This window comes from Manis javanica, chromosome 6, assembly GCF_040802235.1.
Source record: "Manis javanica isolate MJ-LG chromosome 6, MJ_LKY, whole genome shotgun sequence".
Taxonomy (NCBI): domain Eukaryota; kingdom Metazoa; phylum Chordata; class Mammalia; order Pholidota; family Manidae; genus Manis; species Manis javanica.
Genome location: NC_133161.1, coordinates 6,633,882 through 6,650,716, shown reverse-complemented (window position 1 = coordinate 6,650,716; position 16,835 = coordinate 6,633,882). Strand labels below are relative to the sequence as shown.

The following is a 16,835-nucleotide window of genomic DNA, read 5'->3' as shown; positions in this document are numbered from 1 at the left end:
TTAAATAGGCCTGGATTGCTATATTCTTTCCTCTTAGAACTGCCTTCGCTGTGTCCCACAGAAGTTGGGGCGTTGCACTGTTGTTTTCATTTGTCTCTATATATTGCTTGATCTGTTTTAATTTGGTCATTGATCCATTGATCATTTAGGAGCATGTTGTTAAGCCTCCATGTGTTTGTGAGCCTTTTTGCTTTCTTTGTACAATTCATTTCTCGTTTCATGCCTTTGTGATCTGAGAAGTTGGTTGGTACTATTTCAGTCTTTGAATTTTCTGAGGCTCTTTTTGTGGCCTAGTATGTGGTCTATTCTGGAAAATGTTCCGTGTGCACTTGAGAAGAATGTGTATCCTGCTGCTTTTGGGTGGAGTGTTCTGTAGATGTCTGTTACGTCCATATGTTCTAATGTGTTGCTCAGTGCCTCTGTGTTCTTACTTATTTTCTGTCTGGTGGATCTGTCCTTTGGAGTGAGTGGAGTGTTGAAGTCTCCTAAAATGAATGCATTGCATTGTATTTCCCCCTTTAATTCTGTTAGTTGTTTCACATATGTAGGTGCTCCTGTGTTGAGTGCATAGATATTTATAATGGTTATATCCTCTTGTTGGACTGACCCCTTTATCATTATATAATGACCTTCTTTATCTCTTATTACTTTCTTTGTTTTGAAGTCTGTGTCTGATACAAGTACTGCAATACCTGTTTTTTTCTCCCTGTTGTTTACATGAAATATCTTTTCATCCCTTCACTTTTAGTCTGTTTATGTCTTTGGGTTTGAATTGAGTCTCTTGTAGGCAGCATGTAGATGGATCTTGTTTTTTTATCCATTCAGTGACTCTATGTCTTTTGATTGGTGCATTCAGTCCATTTACATTTAGGGTGATTATCGATAGATATGTACTGATCGCCACTGCAATAAGTAGCTGTCAAAGGTTCAAGGGCAGCTTCTTTACTCTCTGGCAGTCTACCTTAACTCACTTATTATGCTATTGTAAGCACAATCTGAAGATTCTTTTTTCCCCCTCTTCTTTTTCTTCCTCCTCCTCTCTTTATATGTTAGGTGTCATATTCTGTACCCTTTGTGTATCCCTTGACTGACTTTGTGGGCAGCTGATTTAATTTTGCATTTGGTCAGTATTTAGTTGGTCTGCTTCCTTTGCTGTGGTTTTATTTCCTCTGGTGACAGCTATTTAGTCTGAGGCGCACTGCCATCTAGAGCAGTTCCTTTAAAATACACTGCAGAGGTGGTTTGTGGCGAGTAAATTCAATCAATTTTCTTATTTGGGAATTGTTTAATCCCTCTGTCAAATTTAAATGATAATCTTGCTGAGTATCTCGGTTCCAGGCCCTTCTGTTTCATTGCATTGAATACATCCTGCCAGTCCCTTGCGGCCTGTAAGGTTTCTGCTGAGAAGTCTGATGATAGCCTGATGGGTTTTCCTTTGTACGTGATCTTTTTTCTCTCTTGTTGGTGCTTTTAATACTCTGTCCTTTTCCTTGATCTTTGCCTTTTTAATTATTATATGTCTTGGTGTTGTCCTCCTTGGGTCCCTTGTTCTGGGAGATATGTGGACTTCCATGGCCTGAGAGACCATTTCCTTCCTCAGATTGGGGAAGTTTTCAGCAATTACTTCTTCAAAGACCCTTTCTATCCCTTTTTCTTTTCTTCTTCTGGTACCCCTATAATGCAAATATTGTTCCATTTGGATTGGTCACCCAGTTCTCTTAACATTCTTTCATTCCCGGAGATCCTTTTTTCTCTCTGCCTCGGCTTCTCTGATTCCTGTCCATCCACTGCCCCCCCTTCCTCACCCAGTCTGCTTTTAAATCCATTGTTAGTTTCATTTCAGTTATCTCCCTGCTGAATTCATCCCTTAGCTCTTAAATATTTTTCTGTAGCTCCATTAGCACGTTTATCAGTTTTATTTTGAATTCCTTTTCAGGAAGATTGGTAGTTTCGGTCTCACCGAGCCCCCTTTCTGGTGTTCGAGGGGTTTTGGACTGGACATGTTCTTCTGCCTTTTCCTGGCCCTTGAGCTTTGGGAGTGGTCGCCAGTGAGCGGTGCAGGTGTCAGCTGGGAGGACCAAGTCCCTTCCTGCTTGTCGGTTCTCGCGCCCGTCTCCACTGTCTATGCTGGTTAACTGCATGCAGGGAGCAGCTTTGGGTTTAAAACTGCCGTGGGCTGGGCGGCCCTCGGGACGGCCTAGGGCGATGGGGGGTTGCAGGCGAGCGGTGCGTGTGTCTGCTGTGAAGACAAAGCTCTTTCATGGCTCCCAGTCTCAGCCCCTGTCTCCACTGTCTGGGCCAGTCAACCGCACACAGGGAGCAGCTTCTGGGTCTGGGCCGGTTAACCGCACACAGGGAGAAGCCTCTCTGTTAAGCTGTGTGGTTGCTGTAAAGGGGGCGGCCCTCCAGCTGGTCTGTAGCAATGGCATGGACAGCTGGTTTGCACGCAGGTGCTGGCACAGAGGAAGGAGCAGCAGGCTGCTTATCGCAGTGAGTGGTCTTAGGGCTGCGTTGCCAACCAGTGGAGGGTAGGGCACCTGAAACTCCTGAAATTTCCCAACCTGCTGGGCTGAGTGTGCCAGGATGATTTTGTCCACCTGTTCCTTCCCCAAAACCCTGCCCCTTTAAGACTTTTAAAGCGCCTGCTTTTCTTTTGTCCCAGGGCAGCTGGTTGTGGGAACCTGTTTGCAGTCTTAGTCTCAGACTTTGCTTTTCAACCCCTCCAGTCTCCAGAGCACCATGCAGTGCGGGTCTGTGCTCCTGGGGTAGATCTCTACGGCTGGGTATTCAGCAGCCCCGCGCTTCCACTCCCTCCCTGCCCTGATTCTCTTCCTCCCACCAGTGGGCCGGGGTGGCGGGGGTGCTCGGGTCCCACCAGGTGCTTTTTACCTTACCTTTTCCTTGACATGTTGACTTTTCCCAGATGTAGACTGGCTGATGTACTGTTACTTCTGGTCACTCTTTTAGGAATAGTTGTATTTGCTGTATTTTCTAAATATATGTGATTTGGGGAGATTTCTGCCACACTACTCATGCCGCCATCTTTTTCCCTCCTCCCAGAAGCCAACTCTTCTTAAGTAGTAGCACTTTAGAGCTTGTTTGGTGACCGGATCATTTTTCATGAATTTATGGAGGTCTCCTCTATGAAGGACTCTTGTAGTTAAAGCCTTAAAAATTCATTACCTTGAATTCACCTTTCAATTAATATTTGTTCATAGTATCAGAGGAATCAATCATTTGTTAAAAAGACATCCATCTGTTGTGTAGACCTAACTACAAATGGAAGGCAACATTTCAGTAGTACTTTAAACCGTTTCATGATCTTTCATTATTAGGTCATTAAAAAGAAACTATATGCCTTTTTTGTTTTTATAAAGCTACCTTAAAGCATATTATAGAAAGCAGTTAGAAAAGTGAAGCATGTTAACTTATATTTAGATGGATTATCTTAAAGGAAAACTTCATTCAAAATGTTTTTTGGGAACTTTTTATAAGTATCTTCTGTTGATTTCATCTTGAATATTCGAAATGGTCGTTTCATAATGTATTCTTCCACAGTAGAGTTAGAAGATTGCCAAATTGCCATAGGTAAGAAAAGTTAAGCCTCCCTTGTCCCACATACTAAATAAATCTAAAGAGAACTTATCGTTTGTTCAAAACCACGTTCTGACATGTTAGTTTGACTGAGTGGTGCTTGTTGATTGAATGTTTGCTGATGTCTTTTAAAACACTGTACCTTTTTTAAAAATTCCAGTTCCAAGAACCCAGAAGAAGCAGAACTGGAAGACACGCTCAATCAAGTGGTAAGGCGCTCAGTGGTCGCAGTAGTTCTCAGTGGCCATTCATCTGGCAGGTTGTTTCAAGGTCACTTATATAGGGCATCTGAAATGTGAGAAGTGACAGAATGATTTATTTCATTGTGAATCTATGGTTTTAATCCCTAATTCAGTCATTAATTTTAGCATTTGTACTTTCCTCACTAGTACCAAGTCTAGACCAGTTCCACGTGATAAGGGGCTGATGGCCGTATTTAAGGGCTGTGGGGTGGAATTTGCTGCCATTACGAACACTGGCGTGCAGGGCCAGACCGAACAGAGCACGTGCTGATTTCTGGCGTGTGTTTGGTGACAGGATATAAATGCATTAAGTGTGTTGTCTTGGTGCCTTTGCTAGATGGTTGTCTTCAAGTACATAGAGGACAAAGACGTGTTTCAGAAGTTCTACGCAAAGATGCTGGCCAAGAGACTCGTTCATCAGAACAGCGCCAGTGATGATGCTGAAGCAAGCATGATTTCAAAGTTGAAGGTAATTGTGATGTTCTCCTGAACGATTCCAGTTTTTAAGTCACTATTGAATGAGTTCTTGGTTTCTCCAGGTTGTCTGTTGGGCAGAGCTGATCATCGGCGGATGATGAGTTGTGTAGTATAAGTTCTGCTTATCCGTAACTGAAAACCTACCTCAGGTTCGGTAACAAATCCACACCTCCCCCCCCCCCCGGGGCCTCAAATGCTTCCCCAGCCCCTCCCACTGCCTTTGGGGCCGGCCGACCCCATCAGGCCTGGCTGTGTTCTGCTCTCCAGCCAGGCATCTTCTGCCTCAGCTCTGCCTTCCCTCATCACAATTGCTCAGTGGCTCGGCCCATACTCATATTTTGTTGGCTTTGAGTTGGTTGGGTGTTTTGTTTTGTTCTGGGTTTAGTTAACTGTCTATAACTGTATCTACAGGAGGACGGGAAAGCCTCAGTGTTACTTGGCTACTGTAGTTATTTCTGTATTGAGCTGCCCCTGCCCTTGGCCTGCATTTGTTGGTTACTTGCTGGCCCGTCAAATGCAATTACATGAAAGCATATTTCACTCTGATCTGCAATTATCGCCATGTGGGTGTCTTACTGTGCTTGCTCTGCTCTAGCAAAATGCCACAGACTGGGTGCTTAAACAGCAGAAATCTGTTCTCGTGGTTCTGGAGGCTGCAAAAGTCCAAGATGAAGGTCCTGGCCCGTTCAGCTTCTGGCAGGGACTCTCTTGCTGACTTGGTGACGGCCACCCTTACAGTGTGATCGCGTGATAGGGAGGAAGAAAGCTACTGGTCTCTTCTTATAACAGCACTAATCCCACCAGGAGCTCTGCTTCCAAATACTGGGGGGATATCTCACACCGGGCTTTAGGGCTTCTGCAGAGGAATTTTGGGGAATACAGTTTGGTCCATAGTAGTGAATGAGAAACAGAAACATTACTTCATCTGTGTTCTCCCACGATGTCAGAAATCCTTGCTCTTAGGTGCTCAAATGATATGTATGTGTTTGTAAAGACTTAACTGTTCAGATTACAACTATATGGTTTATGATAGTATATTAATTTTAATCAGTGGACACATCTACTGTGAGGTAAGTCACATGTTACTAGCTTTAGTGGTAGTTTCATGCAGTAGGTGATAGGTCATGTGCTGTGATCTTAGAGTCCCTTGTATGCATGTATATTTCTATAGAGTTATATTCTGTAGAGATGTATATTTCTATTATTAATAAGACCATTATCATTTCAGCAAGCTTGTGGTTTTGAGTACACCTCTAAACTTCAGCGGATGTTTCAAGACATTGGTGTAAGCAAAGATTTGAACGAGCAGTTCAAAAAGCACCTGACGAATTCAGAACCACTAGATTGTGAGTATCCAGTGTTTATAAGCTTCTTTTATAGGCAGTGTTCTCAGAGAAGTCAGTGTCCTTTATAGCAAACGAGAGATGCCAGAATATTCAGTTAGGCTGACGGATGCTTCATCAGAAATTCAAGGACAGACAAACAAACAGAAAGCTCCTCCCAAATGTCCCCTGCTCCTTCTGACTCCCATGTGATGCTAGGAGGTGACAGCCCCGAAGCATGTCGGCCTTTTCCAGGGACCCCAGTGCTGAGCACAGCTGCTTGGGACTTGGGGCTGCTGAGCTTGCATCCAGGCCCTGAGCCCCAAACTTTCCGACGTGCTGATGTAGCTGCCCCAGTTGAGGGTTCCATGTAGTTTAATTTTTAATTTTTTTAACCTTAGTTTGGAGCCATTCTAGCTTCTTTTTTTTTTTTTTAATAAGAAGAAACTGACTTGGCCATACAGATAACAGAGTTAACTGACTGCAGACCTCATGGCTTCTGATCGGAGTTAGCGGTTAGGACAGGCTAGGTGCCAGGACTCATTCGCAGGAGGGCTGACTGGACTCCTGTTCAAGGTCTTTCGGCAGCAGTAGGATGGCAGATTAAATGACATCATCACTTGGTAATTTTGTCTTTTTAAATGAGAAATGGGAATTTTATTTTCCCAAACTGGAAGAACCACTGTGCTGTTAAACGTGACGGTTGTGCTGGTGGACTTGCTGGTAGCCTTTTGTGCTAATGAGAATGTTACAGTTTATACAGTGTATGTATTCTGTATATAGTGTGTGTTCACAGTAGTAAGTGCTACAGGAACAAGGAAGTGAGGTGCTCACTGGGGGTTTTCATTTTCTGAGTGTGGGGCTCAAACGCCCTCTGTGCCTGCGGAGCTCAGGTGGCTGCAGGTGGCTGAAGTCACTCACGGCAGGAGACTGAAGTACGTGCAGCCTCAGGCTCTGACATAATCATTCTGAGATAGAAGGGAAGTGAAACTATCACTAATTAGTTGTCTCCCTGCATTTGCACCCCCACTTGTGTGCCTCCAGTGGACTTCAGCATCCAGGTTCTGAGCTCCGGATCGTGGCCCTTCCAGCAGTCGTGTACGTTTGCCTTGCCGTCAGAGGTAGGATGGCTTTGCCTTCCGTCCGCTGGTGCTGAATAGAACTGCCGAGCCGTCAGCATTAACCCACAGAAGGTCTGCAGAGGGCCTGCCTGCTGCGGGCCACGTGACACCATGGGGGCAGTGTCCTGGCACAGCAGCGGGCGGGGGTGGACCTAAAGGCTGGCCACCGCTGCCGACTCAGCAGAGCGTGGGTTTTGCCCTTACAGACAGTAGAACCTAATTGGCACTGTGATGACCATCATGACGGCACCTTCTTGTCTTCACATAGAAGCCATTTTTGGTCGTACCTTTAAATGCTTAAATTGGCTTGATGTGTAAGAGTCAAACACCTGACATCTGTATTTTACTTTTATGTCATGAGCATTTTGCACTATAAACTTGGAACAGTGTCTGTTATTTAGAAATGCTGACTATGGAGTTTGCTAAAATATACATCCCTTTCAATGTTATCCTTTTATCCAGTTGGAACGAAGTTATCAGCGATTTACAGCTTTTTACGCTAGCCGCCACAGTGGCAGAAAACTGACATGGTTATATCAACTGTCCAAAGGAGAATTGGTAACAAACTGCTTCAAAAACAGATATACTTTGCAGGTAAAATCACCTTTTTATTTTGGAATATATTTTCTTAAGTCTAAATGAAGACAAATTATAGAGGTTGGAATCCAGTGATTCATGCAACAGAATGTGGAGTTAAGCTTCCAGGAAAGTAGTGGTTAGACAGCATGGCTTTCTAGAGTCAGAGGAGCTGAATTCTAGTTCTTTCTGGCTAAGGGACCAAGTTACTTGATGAAGCTGAGCCTCAGTTTTCTCCATAAAATGGGGATATTTGTGCTTCTACTTAGGAAACTGTGTAGAAATTAAATGAAATATATTTATTTCATGAGCGTGTGGCACAGCATTAAGTATTCAGGCGGTAGCTTAAATTGCATTTCCATGTATTAATTATGATAACAACTCTTTTCCTTTAAAAAAGAAGGGTCACATTAATAACCCTCAGTTCTTACAACAGTTCTGAGCAGACATATTGATAATTGTGTAACTAACATTACACACTGTAATGTAACATTCTAACCTGTGTCCGTCATAGAGGAGAATCTGAGGCTCAGGTTGATTTAAGTGACTTTCTCTGAGTCGCTGGTTTCTACTCTACATTCCTTGTACGTAGTAAAGCCAAGATCTCAGTGAAGGTCTTCTCCCTTAAACAGCCCAGGTTCTTTCTACCTAAACTTTTGTATGGGGGTGGGAGGCTTCACAAGTAATTGCTTTGTTTTAATCTCTGAGATTTATTAAATCTTGAGCTTGTTAAAACAATTGTAGGTCTATTTTTCATTGTTAAGACACTTTAGACTGTTCTGTAGACTTAAGCTGCTGGTTAATTTAAACTGTCAATAATTCTGTGATAAAGTAGTTAAAATGTACAGTATTCTGTTATCCCCAAATATACATAGAGAAATCCTTGAGTTCATACTTTAGCCCATAAAATGTGCGTGCCTTTGCCCAGTAGACAGCGCTCCGCAGAGGAGTGCCGGCCTGGGTGAGGGGGCCGGGGCAGACCGGCGTGAGGCCGCAGTGCCCTGCCCTTGCCCTGCGCTTGTATTTCTGTTTAAAGTACAGACAAATAAGGTGCTTTTCTGGGTTTTTTTCTTTGATTCTTTAAATATTTTTATATCAACTTCATTGATAATTGACATACAATAAAAGGCACCATTTTAAGTGTACAGTTTGAGTTGCAGCAGACGGGCACACAGGTGGAGCACCATCAAGCTAGGGAGCATTCCTTTGGGCCTTGTTTTGTTCTGATTTTGGTCACTGCCCTCAGAGAGAGTACAGGCCCCCCCTCCCCCCCCGCCTCTGGAAAGCCCTCGGACAGGCCCCTGCGTCCCGGAGTCGTGCCCTTGCTCCCTCCCATTGCGCATTTTGTGGGTTGGCATCCGTGAGTCTCCGGAAGCACCGTTCTCTTTCGGAGGTACTAGCTCCGAGGCCTGCAGGACCTGCTGGTTCCTGCTCCCGTTGACCGAGGGCTTGCACGGCAGGCAGCGCTCTTCCTGGCTCCTGTTGCTGTGGATTGTGGAGCGGGAGAAGGGAGAGGGTTGCCCACAGAAACCATAGGAACAGCACCCCAGGCTCCCTCCGAGAATGAAACCTCCATGGGTGTCCACTCCCTGGTACACCTAAGGAATCAGAACCAGTGCATACTGCCTGGCACTCGGGTTACTGAAAGCTACCTGAAACCATTTCATAGATAAAATTCAATACGCATGTTGTTTTATGTAAGTATGTACCAAAAGACAATTTCCCTTAGCAGTTACGTAAAAACAGATTTGAAGACTGAAGCTTCGTGCTTCTGTATAGACCAGCTGGGTGTGTAGTATTTATCTACATAAATGAGTGTGGTTGCATATGTAATGTTTATTTTACATAGATAAAACCTTTTAGAAGAAAATTCAAAATCATTCTGTTGTTTGAAAAGGTGGAAAATGACGTCTTCCAGGGAAACGTTGCCTTATAGTGGAATTGCAACACTTATTCCCTTTTAAATCTGCTTAATTTCTGCATCTGTTTGTAAAAACTTGTTTTATAAATAATTTCTTCAAACTTAACGCTATGTGTTTTGGGAGTTTTTTCCATGCATTTAAAATTTGCTTCTCTTTCTTTTATATGGGGGACCTCAAAGGCGTCCACGTTCCAGATGGCAATCCTGCTCCAGTATAACACAGAAGATGCGTACGCCGTGCAGCAGCTGACCGACAGCACTCAGATCAAGATGGTACCTGCACCATCCCCCACCTCTCTTCCATGTCACGTTGTGGTCTCCTTAGTTGTGTGCATGTTGTAGGGAATGTATGGGGGGTTTTGATTTGAACTAGAGATTTGCCTCGTGGTTCTGGGTATTCTCTTATTCCAGGATTTTTATACATGTTTTAAAAAGCTTCGTTTTAAAACTCAGTATAATATATACCAATACACATGCATACAGACACACGTGACATGCTTTCCTCCTAGTCATTTGATATATTCTTATTTCATATTTCACATACATAAAATTTGCCATTTTAAAGTTCAGTTTGCCATTTTAAAGTTCAGTGGTTTTTCACAAGGTTGTACAACCACCCAATTCCAGAACATTTCCATGATCCCTAAAAGAAACCCAAAACCCATTCGCAGTGACTACCTTTGTCCCCTTCCTTTCCCCAGCCACTGACAACCACTGAACTTATTCCATCTCTGTGCAGTTGTCTCCTCAGACATTGCGCGTGCATGGAGCCACCTTACATGTCTCTCTCGTCTGCCTCCTTTCACTGAGCATCGTGTTTGCCAGCTTTATCTATGTGGCTGCATGTGTCTATGTGGTTGCGTTCCAGGCTATGGATGGACCACATCTTGTTTGTTCATCAATTCCTGGACATTTGGATTGTTACAAACAGCACTGCTGTGACCATTCATGTACAAGTATTTGTATGAACATATTTCAGTTCTCTTGGGTGAATGCTAGGTGTGGAATACAAGTCATGATGACTGTTTTATATTATTTATGCTTAACTTTTTGAGGAATTGCCACACTGTTCCACAGTGGCTGCTCCAATTCCTGTTCTCACCAGCTGTATGTGAGGGTTCCAGTTTCTTTATTTTCCTTTTGTTCTTTCTATTATAGCCATCCTAGTGAGTATAAAGTGGCATCTCATAGTGGCTTTGATTTGCATTTCCCTAATGACTAATAATTAATGACGCCTGTTTGTGTACTTATTGGCAATTTGTATGTCTTCTTTGGAGAAATGTCTATTCAGATCATTTGCCAGTTTTTTAATTGAGTTATTTGTCTTTTTATTGTTGAGTTATAAGAATTCTCTATATAGTCTGTATAGTAGGCCCTTATCAGATACATAATTTATAAATATTTTCTTACCATTTTAGGTTGTCTTTTCATTTTCCACATGCATAGGTTTGATTTTGATGAAGTCCATGTTGTTTTTTTCGTTGCTTATGCTTTTCGTATCATATCTAGTGGTGTCATATCTAAAGAACCATGTCTAATCCCAATCAATGGCTATTCTTGGGACCTGCAACTTTGCTCAGCCTCTTTAAGATTGTGTTGGGTTATTCTGGGTCCCTTGCATTTCCATATAAATTTCAGGATTAGCTTGTCCATTTCAGCAAAAGGCAATTAGAATTATGATAGGAATTATGTTGAATCTGTAGATTGCTTTGGGGGGACAGTATTACTGTCTTAACAGTATTAAGTCTTCTAATCCATGAACATGATGTGTCTCCATTTATTTAGGTTATTCCACTTCTCTGGTTAAATTTATTCTTAAGCATTTTATTATATTTCATGCTATTATGAATGGAAGTGTCTGTTCACTGCTAGTGTACAGAAATCACTGTGTATTGATTTTGTGTGCTGCAGTCTTGATGAACTTGTGCTAATAAACTTTTTTTGGTGGATTCTTTAGGGTTTTTTTCTTTTTTTATGACAGTCATGTAATCTGCAAGTACAGATGGTTTCCCTTCTTCCTATTTGGATGCCTTTTATTTCTTTTTCTTGCCTGATTGCACTGGATACAGTCTCCAGTACACTGTTGAACAGAGTGGTGAGAACAGGCATCTCTGTCTTGTTCCTGACCTTGGGAGAAAGCTTCCAGTTTTTCATCGAGTATCACAGTAGTTGTGGGTCTTTCTTAGATCTCTTTACTAGATTGAAGAAGTTCCCTTCTGTTCCTCATTTTTTTGGTATTTTTATCATGAAAAGAGTGTTGGGGTTTTGTTAAAATGTTTTTCCTTTTCTATGGAGAAACCCCCCTGCTTTTTGTCTGTTAATCTAAGGTACATGACAACGACAGGCTTTCTCCCATTGCCACCCTTGCCCTCGGGTAAACCCTGTGTGGTCATGGTCTGTAATACTTCCAGGGCTGCTGGGTTTGGTTAGCTGGTATTTTCTGGAGGATTTTTACCCCTGGTATTCCTAAGGGATATCGGTCTGTCATTTTCTTGTGATGTTTTTGTCAGGTTTTGGTGTGTGGGTAATTCTAGCCTCATAGAATGTGGATTAGAAAAGTTATTTTTCATCATGCTTCAGGGTAGTCCAAATTCATCTTCAAATCCTAACAAAGTGAATTTGCCCCTCAGCCCGCAGGAGTCTTTCCTCTCTGTCCCTTCCTCCCATCAGAGGGAGGGAGGAGACGAGATCAGGGTGGAGGATCCCCTTGCCCCGGCTACCAGGCTGGGCTCTGGGCTCTGGGTTCCTGCTGTCCGGAGCGGACGGCACCATCAGTCTGCTCCTTGCCTGGCTTTCTAAGCCAGTCTCACCAGTTGAGTGTACCTCTGCCTTGTGGGGGCACAGCAGCCCTCCTCCCACCTTGCTGGACACTCGCTGCTCAGGCAGGTGGCTCCTGACGTGGAACCTCTGTCGTCCCTGATCCCCACGTATCCGGCAGTGTCTTCAACCTGTGTGGGGCTCTGGGCCCCCTACAAGACTCATGGCCTCTCACTTTACGGCTTTAACCTTGTGCCCGTGGACCAGAGCAGGTATCCATTAAGACGGGGTGAGCCTTCCAGTCCGCTGTGGCAGAGGGCTGCAGGGCTGCAGGAGGCCAGGGGCGGCAGGTTGGGCTGACGGCAGTGCTGCCGTGGTAGGATCGTGAAGCTGTGCAGCTGAGGACACTGGGAAGGGAGAGCCCACCCTGGGTCCAGGTGAGAGACAGCCCTGAGGTGCCGACAGGCTTAGAGTTCACCAAAGGCAAGTGGACGGCAGAACACGCCTTGTCTGTGTTCTTTCCGGTTCTGCTGAAGCTCTTCACAGCCCTTTTGTGGCGATCTGTGTCCAGGGTGTGCTGTCGGGCATCTGAGAGGTGAACAGGCTGCTGCAGGCTTAATAATTAAAGAGGACAGTTCTACACGGTTTCTGATATTTATAACAGAATCACCCAGTTGGGTGATCAAGGCCAGAAAGGGATTGATTTCACGTTTAGAAGCAGGACCAGGGGCACACCCCTTTTTCTCCCGGGTATGTTCTTCTGTTTGGGTGACTGTCACTTTCCATGGAAAGGTGGACTATGGGATTGCCTGTGCTTTTTAATTGCAAAGAAAAATGCATTTTCTCTTCACCTTTTTCTCTTTAATTGCAGGACATTTTGGCACAAGTCCTACAGATTTTACTGAAGTCGAAGTTGTTGGTATGTTTGTTCACTTTTTATGTTAAACTATAAGACAGCCTTTTCCTGAGATTATATAGTAACAGTTGTTTTCTTACAGGTCTTAGAAGATGAAAATGCAAATGTCGATGAGGTGGAATTGAAGCCAGATACCTTAATAAAATTATATCTTGGTTATAAAAAGTAAGGAAAACCTAATAAGTAGATGACCCTAGACCACAGGCTTAGCCCTGAGACCCCAATGCAGCGACGGCCCTCGCTGCCAGCCCAGAGGCCGTGAACTCGGCGTGGGGCAGCCAGGCTGGGCCAGAGCCAGCCGCAGGCCTCTGATTTCATTTAATGATGTGTGTTTCTCCATTTGATTCTTTTCAGTTTTTAGTTTTATCTTCATTTAGCAAGTAAGTCTCCTTAACTAGCTTTCTTAGAAAGTGGGAACTTTGGTGTCCAAGGTCTTGATTTTATTTCACTTGAAAAAAATTTGGGAGAGCAAATTAGGGGACAGAATTTCCCTCGTCAAATAGATTTCTCCAACAAATGTCCCGTTGCTGGCCAGGCAGGAGTCCGCCTGTGATGGAGCCACCTGGTGACGGGGAGGCAGGAGCGGCCGCACTCCAGCCTGTGTCTGGGGGAGCAGGGCCTCCTAAAAATGGAGACTGGAAAGAAAGAAGCCTTTACTGCCTGTCTTTAAAACAACAGTGATTGGTTTCCTCAATTTTCTTGACAGTAAGAAATTAAGGGTTAATATCAATGTGCCAATGAAAACCGAACAGAAGCAGGAACAGGAAACCACACACAAAAATATTGAGGAAGACCGCAAACTACTGATTCAGGTGCCTGCGCAGCGCACCCGTGCCGCACTGCCTCTCGGGAGGGCCCGGGAGAGCGGCTCTGGGTGGCCCCGGGGCCCTGGGGCGGCTGCAGCTTGGGGGTGGTTTGCCAGGGCAGTGGGTGGTTCCACACGGTGGAAGAGAGCAGCTAAATGTGAGGACTTAGGATGGCAGGAAGTGGACGTGTTTGACGGAGGGGTTCGTGTGGCTTTGAAAATGAAATGTTCTTAAATGCTTCTTAGAGTTGGGTTAAATGATTAAAATGGCTCGCGAGACCACAGCCCCTTAATATGTGTGATGCTAGAGTGAGACCCGGGGAGATAAGCTTGGCCCCGGGCCGCGGTGCCTGTTCTGACACCCCAGCCCCAGGCGGACAGGACCTCCGGCCGCTCGCTGTTGGCAGTGAGCGCTTGAAACTCCCTTAACCCCATTTGCCCCCCTCCGGGTACCAGGCAGCGATCGTGAGGATCATGAAGATGAGGAAGGTCCTGAAGCACCAGCAGCTGCTCGGGGAGGTGCTGACGCAGCTGTCCTCGCGCTTCAAGCCACGCGTCCCGGTCATCAAGGTACGGGGAGTGCCCGCAGGGGCGCCCGCTTGCGGTTTTAAAAGAGAAAAGATGCAACAGAAAGTAGGCTGGCGATGTCCGCGAAGGCAGGACTTGGCTCATTCACGTGCAGTAGATTTCTAGACAAGAAAATAGGCCTGATGTTTAAAGTTTTTACCGAAATGAATATACAGAGAGGTGCACAAATCCCAAGTGTTCATCTTGTTGATTTTCTCAAAAGTCAACACGCTTGTCCATCAGACACCCAGGCCAGGAGTCGGAATGCGACCGGCCTCCCAGAAGCCTCCCCTTTGGCTCCTTCCCGGCCGCGGGGTGACCGCCGCCCAGGCCGACACCAGAGAGCACTGTGCCTGCTTGGGGTCTCCAGAGGGGCGTCTCCAGTTCTCGCCCTGCTGCGTCTAAGAACATGCCGCCTGCATGCTCGGCACTCCTGCGTGAGCCACCACGGCTCCTGGAGGCCGCCATTTGGCTCCACTCTAGCTGGGATTGTTTAAAATAGAAACACTTTTTGAAACCACTTGGGTAAACAGCAGCAGTGAGGGCCCCGGAGGGAAGCAGCTGACGGTTGACAACCAACAGCCAAGGGGGCTGTGGCTCCTGGGGTTGCCCTTAGCCCAGGAGCCAGTTTGTGCAGAGCCCCCCGTGTCCTGGCCCCTGCTAACGACGCCTGGCGCACAACTGAGGGTGGAAAGAGCTTCAGGCCCTCGTGGCTTTTGCCCCGAGCCAGTGCTCGTGCTGGGAGGCCTGGCTCTGCAGAGGACTCAGTCAGGGGGGCGGGAGGGAAGGGCTCCATGGGCTCCACGCAGGAAGCCGTTTCTGGGCTGCCCGGGAGGTAAAGGGGTGCAGAGTGAATTTACTCCTCACAGAGCTCGAATTGGGAAGTGTCCCTGGTAAGGAGGCCAGCCTCTGTTCTGATAATAAATGTGTTTTTCTTCTCCGTTCACTATCTCTTCCCTTTTTTTAAAATAATGCCCAGAAATGCATTGACATTCTGATCGAGAAAGAATATTTGGAGCGAGTTGATGGTGAAAAGGACACCTACAGTTACTTGGCTTAACCCTTCTAGAAGGGTCTGCCTGTGCGACCCACCGCAGACAGTTGGAGAGAATGAGAACAACTCAAGTTCATAGAAGCCAGCCTGCCACCATCTGGACCTCCCTTTTTCAAACTGAGACCAAGACTCCCATCAGCTGGTCTCAGATACACATCAGAACTGCTCAGGATTGATACATTTCAAGTCTGTAAATATGGACACCAAGGCCATTTAACCTAATTTAAGAACAGGGGAATCGAACCTTCCATGCTGAGGGCTGCATGCTACTGCATTTAAATCAATACATTGGCTCCATGATTAACAGCTGTCGCCTCGGGCAGCACTTAGAATGTTGGCAGCACTTTGAGGGCAAGTCGGAACGGACCCATGTGTAATCTGCTATGAAAAACCATTTGTATAGTGTGTTTCATTTTTTAATGTGTGAAAATAAAGAAAATTAAAGGATTTCTGTACAAGTCGCATTTGGTTTTGTTTCAAGTTTTACTAATTTCTATATGTAAATAAAAGATACGATTGTGCAAACCGATATTCCCAGTGTCTTCCTGTAGTCTGAAAGGCTGCATTCCTTAGACTGAATAATTTTTTTAAGATCTTTAGAATTTTTAAAGTCAAAGGACAGAAGACATTTTAAGATCTTAAAAATTTTTTGAAGATGTAAGCCCCCTTGTCCTTTGTTCCCAGACGCGCATGCTCATTTGTGACTTCGTCCAGCGACTTCGTACAGCCTGTGAGATTCAGTGCCCACGTGATGGTTCTGTTTGACACACGTAAGGACTGAGTGGGGTAATAAACTGACAACCTGACACAGGAAATAATATCCTGGTTCACACATGGGGAAATTGAGGCAAGGGGCATTGCCACTAGTAAGTAGAAGAGCTGGGATTTGAATGTGGCAGCCCAGCCTGGGGACCACACTCCCTACCACTCACTGCTGAGTCTGGAAAAGTCCACAGAGGAAGTGCTTATACTTGAAGATGCACCTTTGTTCAGGCTCTAACCAGCAGTACAAGGAGCAGCAGTCTAAGATGAGCCCGTCTGCTCTCCTGGGACAACTTCCTGGACAAGGAGGGTGACCAGGAGCAGCCCGGCTCCCACACAGGCAGTTCAAGAGCCGGAAGCTGTTTCTCAGGCGCCCGTGGGTCACTTGAACAGCAGTCTCGGCTGTTAGGAAAGTGGCTGCTCAGGCGGGGAGAGAGTGTTGGCTTCAGTCTGTCCCCTGAAGGAGGAGAGACCCCAGGCCAGGGGTCCCAGTGCACTGCACTCTGCTCCCAGCATCGGTACGGCTCCCCGGAGAATTGAGTCACAGGGAACCACGTCCTGGTCTGCACCTCATTTCCTTTGTTTGCAGTCTCGTGGTTGACAGTTCGTCCCCCTGTGCAAACACTCTCTGGCCAAAGGACAGAATGGAGGTGGCGACCGAGACCCCCCAGAGGGGCTCAGCTCTGCAGCATGGCTTCCAGCCTGTGGCTCCATAGGCCTC

General features: G+C 45.5%; 1 protein-coding gene across 4 annotated transcripts in view; it reads left to right on the top strand.

Annotated features, from left to right (window-relative positions):
- Positions 1 to 15,799, top strand: part of CUL1 (cullin 1) — a 114,002-nt gene extending 98,203 nt beyond the window's left edge. For all 4 annotated transcript variants that reach the window (XM_073238281.1, XM_036999194.2, XM_036999193.2 and 1 more), the window contains 11 exons: positions 3,755 to 3,803; positions 4,174 to 4,305; positions 5,542 to 5,659; positions 6,680 to 6,756; positions 7,219 to 7,350; positions 9,434 to 9,526; positions 12,882 to 12,929; positions 13,009 to 13,091; positions 13,633 to 13,738; positions 14,188 to 14,301; positions 15,278 to 15,799. In XM_073238281.1, the coding sequence (XP_073094382.1) occupies positions 3,755 to 3,803; positions 4,174 to 4,305; positions 5,542 to 5,659; positions 6,680 to 6,756; positions 7,219 to 7,350; positions 9,434 to 9,526; positions 12,882 to 12,929; positions 13,009 to 13,091; positions 13,633 to 13,738; positions 14,188 to 14,301; positions 15,278 to 15,358 (1,033 nt within the window). In that variant the 3' untranslated portion in view covers positions 15,359 to 15,799. The remainder of the gene's footprint in view (positions 1 to 3,754; positions 3,804 to 4,173; positions 4,306 to 5,541; positions 5,660 to 6,679; positions 6,757 to 7,218; positions 7,351 to 9,433; positions 9,527 to 12,881; positions 12,930 to 13,008; positions 13,092 to 13,632; positions 13,739 to 14,187; positions 14,302 to 15,277) is intronic.
- Positions 15,800 to 16,835: the final 1,036 nt, after the last annotated feature.